At 35.6% G+C, this 6,698-nt stretch overlaps 1 protein-coding gene across 1 annotated transcript; it reads left to right on the forward strand.

Moving 5' to 3' along the window:
- Positions 1-943: 943 nt before the first annotated feature.
- LOC121204953 (pentatricopeptide repeat-containing protein At1g06143) lies at positions 944-4,727 on the forward strand. Its single transcript, XM_041075831.1, has 3 exons — positions 944-3,831; positions 3,907-3,962; positions 4,384-4,727. Exon 1 carries the CDS (start codon positions 1,920-1,922, stop codon positions 3,648-3,650), a length of 1,731 nt encoding a protein of 576 aa, XP_040931765.1. The 5' UTR covers positions 944-1,919; the 3' UTR covers positions 3,651-3,831; positions 3,907-3,962; positions 4,384-4,727.
- The last annotated feature ends 1,971 nt before the right edge of the window (positions 4,728-6,698 follow it).

Here is a 6,698-nt window from a genome sequence, read left to right on the forward strand (position 1 = left end):
TGTCATTCTAGTATAGGTAAAAATAAAGTGCTTGCATGTAACATCCATGCATTGACATCTCCGTTTAAGTATAAAATCATAGTATAGTGATGATAATGTCTATACCCGAATGAAGTCGCCAATGTTCACTATAAAAGCTCGAGGAAGAGGAGGGGTCAACAGGCTACTTCGATGAGGGCCTCTGATATTGTCTTGAAGAAGAATTGAGAGTCAAGATTGGTCTGCATGTTTTTTGTAATGCCCGCATATTGGAGGAAAAAATTGGGGTTCTAGTTGATCATCAAGGAAATCAAATGCTTCTAGAGTTAGAAGCATATCTCCATTGCAGAAATACCAAACAGGTTTGCTTATAATCCCGTGTGTACCATGTAATTGGCTTACACCACCTTCAGAAATGTCAACAAATGATAGCTGGAAAGTACTGAGCGATTGGCGTGGGCTAAATTTAGAACTGAAGCAGGAAAAAGAAAAAGGGCAAAGAGGCTTTGAATGACAAGGATGGCGTTTAAAAGAAGCACTAGGTAGTGATCATTCATGCATGAGCAAGGCTACAAAGATGATTGGTCGAACGAATGAATAAAAAGATTAAAAGAACAAATTCATGCCTTCCGCCTTTGATACTATATATAATATTATAAAAAATATTGAAAGGTGTAGATGTAGGTTGGGTTGATGGTTTAAGGCAGTCACACTGTGTGGGTATCGGGAGTCGTGAAGAGTATTCTTTTAGGTGATCGGAGAAGTCTAAGCACAGTTTTTGTAATAAAGGGTCTTTTGCCTTATTTGATTGAGAGGAGAGATTTTTATAGAGAGTTTGGAGTCTGATGTAAGCCCCATTGAGTAAAGACCTTACCATCTAAGCTTCAGGAGTAGGGTAGCCGTCAGTTAGGTTGACTTCAGTTGACCAGTTGGGATAGAGCTTTGCTCTAAGGAGTTGGTGCTGAGAAGTAATGAGAGGACGAGTGTTGATCATCCAAGGGTTTCCTTGAGAGGTGAGTCTCCCTCTATTAAGTCACTTCATTGAAGTGGGCACACAAATGGAGGTTGCTTAACAATCGTCTCCCATCAGAGGACGAGGTCATAAAGCGGCTTACTCTGATGGAAAGGTCAATGTGAATTTTGGCGAGGAAAGTAGCAAAGTGACATTTGGTTTTTCTTTATTTGACTCGTTTTCTTTGTTTCTTGTCGTCATGATATTATTGTCTAACACGTCATCCCTTAATTAGTGGGGTTTATATTGTGTGATGAACTCATGCGTCTATTTCATCGGTTCATAGGTTACTTTCCGGCTCAAATAACTATAAGTAGTGGTTTTAAACTGTACGATTTTCTTTTTCCCGTTTTCTTCTACTTTTGCGTTTTGCTGTCAATCATCCGCTTCTAGATTGTTACCTTTATTAATTTCTACCATGTTGAACCGAGAGCAGTGAGAAAAGAAAAAGATGAGGTAGTTTTTTTTCTCTCTCTCATAAGCAACGCTGATTGTTAATGCAGGGTTTGGGGGTTGGTTGTTTAAGGCGGTTCACACTCTGTGGGTGCTGGAAGTGGTTTAAGAGTATTTCTTAGGTGCTTGACCAAGTACAAACAAAGGTTGTGTAGTAGAGTCTTGTATCTTCTTTGATGGAGAGGAACTGCTTTTATAAAAATAGTTTGGAGCCTGTTGTGGGCTCTATTGAGTAAACATCCTATCGCATAAGATTCAGGATTAGACAGATTAAATCAATTTGTATTTTCATAGATTGTTTGGGCTTTTGAAGCGATAATATACTGTATATAGCTTACAGGGTGCTTGCATATGCAATCATTTGTATCTATTTTTGGCAGTTCTATTCACCTTAATCCTAAAACCTAATATATATTGTGGAGACTCGTACAACACTCTCGGCCCAGTCCCACAGCTAGTCTTTGGAAGAAAACCAATGTCTCTCAAGACCATAACTATCCTTAATCGTTTATCCATTCAGCCAAAACCTCTCGGACACCCTCAAAACACCCAAGCTATAGTCGATCAAATTAAACAATGTTCCAAGTTGTACCAACTAGAAATGATATATGCCACTATGGTTAAAGCAAATGCGAACCAAGACTGTTTCTTGTCCAACCAGTTCGTCACTGCATGCTCCTCTTTTTGCCGCGTGGATTACGCGATTTTAGCCTTTACCGAAATGGAAAAACCCAATGTTTTTGTCTATAATGCATTAATCAAAGCTCTTGTTCATTGTCATCATCCCTTCTCAGCTTTAGATTATTACAAACATATGCTCAGAGCTCGAGTTTGGCCCACAAGTTTCACGTTTTCTTCCTTAGTTAAGGCTTGTTGTTTGGTTTCTGAATTTGGTTTTGGAGAAAGTGTTCATGGCCATGTTTGGAAACATGGGTTTAAGTCACATGTCTTTGTTCAAACTGCTTTGATCGATTTTTATGCGAGTGTTGGGAAAATTATTGAATCGAAAAGGGTGTTTGATGAAATGCCTGATAGAGATGTTTTTGCATGGACAACGATGATTTCTGGTTTCTTGAAGGCAGGGGATTTGGGTTCTTCGAGGAGATTGTTTGATGAGACGCCTGAAAGGAGTACCGCCACATGGAATGCTATGATTGATGGATATGGAACAGTAGGGGATGTAGCGTCAGCTGAGTTATTGTTTAATCAAATGCCTGTAAAGGATACAATCTCTTGGACAACAATGATCAACTGTTATTCTCAGAACAAGCAATATGCAGAAGCATTAGTTCTTTTCGAGGAAATGAGAAGATATAAGGTTAGTCCAGATGAAGTAACCATGGCAAGTGTTATCTCAGCTTGTGCTCACCTTGGAGCACTTGATACAGGGAAAGAGATACATGATTATTTAATGCTAAACTTTTTTGATCTTGATGTGTATATGGGATCTGCGTTAATCGACATGTATGCTAAATGTGGGAGTTTAGAAAGGTCACTTTTGGTGTTCTTTAAATTAAGAGAGAAAAATCTGTTTTGTTGGAATTCAGTAATTGAAGGGCTGGCAGTTCATGGTTATGCAGTTGAAGCACTGGCAATGTTTGACAGGATGGAGAGGCAGCATGTCAAACCGAATAGGGTTACTTTTGTTAGCGTTCTTACTGCCTGCACACATGCAGGATTAGTTGAAGTAGGCCGTCAGAGGTTTTTAAGCATGACTCGTGATTATTCAATCCTGCCTGGAGTTGAACACTTTGGATGTATGGTTGATCTTTTGAGCAAAGCTGGGTTGCTTGAAGATGCTCTATTCTTGATAAGGAGCATGAAGTTGGAACCAAATTCTGTTATTTGGGGTGCACTGTTAGGTGGGTGTAAACTTCATAAGAATTTGGAAATTGCTCAGGTTGCCGTGGATGAACTGATGGTTTTAGAGCCATACAACAGTGGCTATTATACTCTTTTAGTTAACATGTATGCTGAAGTTAATCGATGGGGCCAGGTCGCTAAGATCAGGCAAATGATGAGAGAATTAGGTGTAGAAAAGAGATGTCCTGGGTCTAGTTGGATTGAAATGGAGAATGAAATTCATCAATTTTCTGCATCTGATAAGTCTCACCTTGCTTCAGATGAGATCTACTCGATTCTGACTGAATTAGATGTGCAACTGAAGCGAGCTGGCTATTTACCTGCACTTGGGTCTTTACTATAGAAGTTTAGTCTTCATAAGAGGAAACAGCATCAAAAACCAACCGCAGATTGTGAAAGTTCACGCAGCCGGCAGGGCATGTGATTGATGCTTTGCAGGGAAAGGCTCTGGATAGAGCTCTAGTGAAGCAAAAGCAAGCAAGCACGAATTCGATGCAGTTGGAACTTGGAAGGCTTGTGCATTGGTAAGCTCTTGAAACTGGTAATAAGATAATTTCTTTTTTGTTACTTAACTGCTTTTTGTTTTTTATGGCATACAGGATGACTAAGTGCAGCATCTCTGTCCAAACTCAGGAATGAAATTCTTCTAACAGACGTAAGCATCCAAATTTTTTCTGATTAACAGATGAAATTTCCTTCTGAAGTTTCATTTATGAGATTTGAAACACAAGAAGCATGTAATATAAGTTCTTTAGTTGGAGGGCAAATCATTTTGAGTAGCAGAAATGCTACAAACCCAATTTAGAACTGATATCTGGGAAAATTTTCACAAGAAAATTGATTTTATATGCATATCGGTTTGCATATTTTGATGATGTTGAAGGGAGTCCTAATTTACTTAAATTCCTCTTGGATAAATCCTTGATAGTGAGCCGAATCCCGATTCACTGAAATAATTGAAATACTATTGTATGGTGTGTTTAAAATGTTAAATAATCTACAAGTCTAAAATGTTATAATGAAATTTTTTATGTTCTTTCCATGTGGCTAATTCTTTTGACATAATATAAATGCAGGAAACATAGGCCAAATTCCTTTTAAGGGGAAGGTAATCTGGTTAAGAAGGGAGAAAAACTTGCATCTTGCTGTTGTTAATTAATGCTTTTATAAAATCCAGTGATGTAAAATTCTATCAGGCCTCAAACAATGTATGATGATAGAGAAGAATAAAAGATCAAATATACCGCTGAAATGGGGTTTTATCTCATGGTTCTAAGACTAGGAAATAGAAAGAATGGATTGTTATCCACCCTATCTAATGGGAATCAAACCTAGCCCTTACTTACAAACTCTTAGAAGTAAAACACGTTTCAACACGGCAAAGATTTATTCGAGTTTAAGTTTGGATATGTTCCCGTTATTAGTTTGATTGTAATGATTGAATTTGATTATAATTATTCGAATATTGTATTATTTGTGAGAAAAGCCTGCTCCTCTCTGTTACACCTGAGGTTGGTTCTTTCAAATCAAAGCCAACTTCAACTTCATTAGATATCAAATCAGGAGGCTGCCTTTAAACTACTCTCAACTCCTATCCTCTTCTCTGCCTTTCCTTTTCCTGAAACCATTCTAGTTTACTTTTTTTTTTCTTAATGTAAATTTTGATAAATTTATGTATTTATTTAGTATACCTGTTTCCTCGTTTTCTATTATATATTGTTGAGGGGGGTTGGTTTTGAATCCTCAACAGAAGATGTTGTCTTCATGTTAGGGTTTTATCTTTTATTTTCGAAAGAAGTCCAAAGAAGTTTAAGAAGCATCTCGGTTAGTAGAGATATAATTTGCAAGCTCATGGGAGAGGTAAGTGGTACCATTGTTGCAAAGATAAGGCCTATATAGACTAGCCAAATGGTAGTGTCCTTACCTACTAATACCATATAAGAGCATGGATTCAAACCCCACCAATGCCAAATGCTAAACATTTCTTTGTTGACAAGTTTCTTCTTAAACTTTGTGAACTTATTGGGCTCTTCTCCAAGTTGGGAGACAAAACTTGAGATTAAAACCGAACATAGACACCTTAGACACAATACCTCTATTGTTTAAGGGTTCAATTAGTTGCTCAGCGGACAACACTTCAAAGACTTTAGAGAGCCTCCGATCTCATAACATGTATATAGATTGTGGTAAAAATTACTGAATGTGTATATATCCAATAAATAGTGATGACAGGTTTCCTACCATTACCGACCTTAACAAGAAAAGGTATGGCTATACAAAAATTGGCGGTGTTTATTTGCCTGCTCCTTAACCTAGGGTTGGTGTCTTTGTCTAAGTTGAAAACACTTTCACTCGTAATAAATATATCCATATAAATGCAAGCTTTTGTGGTAAACGATAAATTTTTTTTTAAAGAAAAGAAAAATTGATGCTGCAAGCAATAACATATTTTGCTGAATGCACATTGGCATCAACTTTCTACCTAATCATTAATAGTTAAAAAATAGCTTAAAAAAATAAATTCTATTATTGACTACACTTTTGGAAGCGTCCTATTTGTTCATATTATCGTCTGAAATTAAGCGTTCAATATAAATTGTGGCCCCATTACTTAACCAACAACTTACTCTAAACCAAGCCTCTTTCGCCTTTCTTGTTTGTTTTCTTCCTCATAGAAATGCCATTTTTCTTCATAGTTGGGCTTTGTCAATGGCCTTTTATTAAATTAATTTTCTTTTTTTAAAAAAAAAATTGGCTAACAAATGCTAGAAAAGCATGGATATACACATTTAGAAGTTTTGAATTTTTTTTTTTGATATAAAACTTGTTGAGGGGTCAAAATTTGAGAGGGTTGATCAAAAAAGTTAAAAGCGTTATTCAATATTCAAAGATTGAGCTTGATTTAACTCTTTTTTTAAATTATTTAATATATTATTTTATTTCTATATTTATGTAATTTTATATTATATAGAAAATTAAATTTATAATAATATATAATAAATATAATATAAACAAAAGAATATGTGGGCAAATTTAAAATCAACTTGAATTCATTAACAAATATGAATTGTATTGAAGAAAGTTTAAAACTCATTATTTGAAATAAGATTAATTTTAAATAAACATGAAATATACTAATACCATGCATTATGCATAACCCATAAACCCTTTCATCAAGCATTACCATTTCATCTTAAATGCTACATCAACTCTTCCACCAAACCTTGAAAAAAGAGAGAATAACTCATTCACAAAAAAGAGAAGTTAGGAAAATTATGTTTAAACAATTCATCACACTTATTTTGTGGATAAAAAATATTTTTAAAAATATTTTTAATAAAAATAATCATGTTTTGGGTAAATTATCCAGTTAATCATTTTAAATAGGAGT

This window comes from Gossypium hirsutum, chromosome A08 (genome assembly GCF_007990345.1).
Source record: "Gossypium hirsutum isolate 1008001.06 chromosome A08, Gossypium_hirsutum_v2.1, whole genome shotgun sequence".
Lineage (NCBI taxonomy): Eukaryota > Viridiplantae > Streptophyta > Magnoliopsida > Malvales > Malvaceae > Gossypium > Gossypium hirsutum.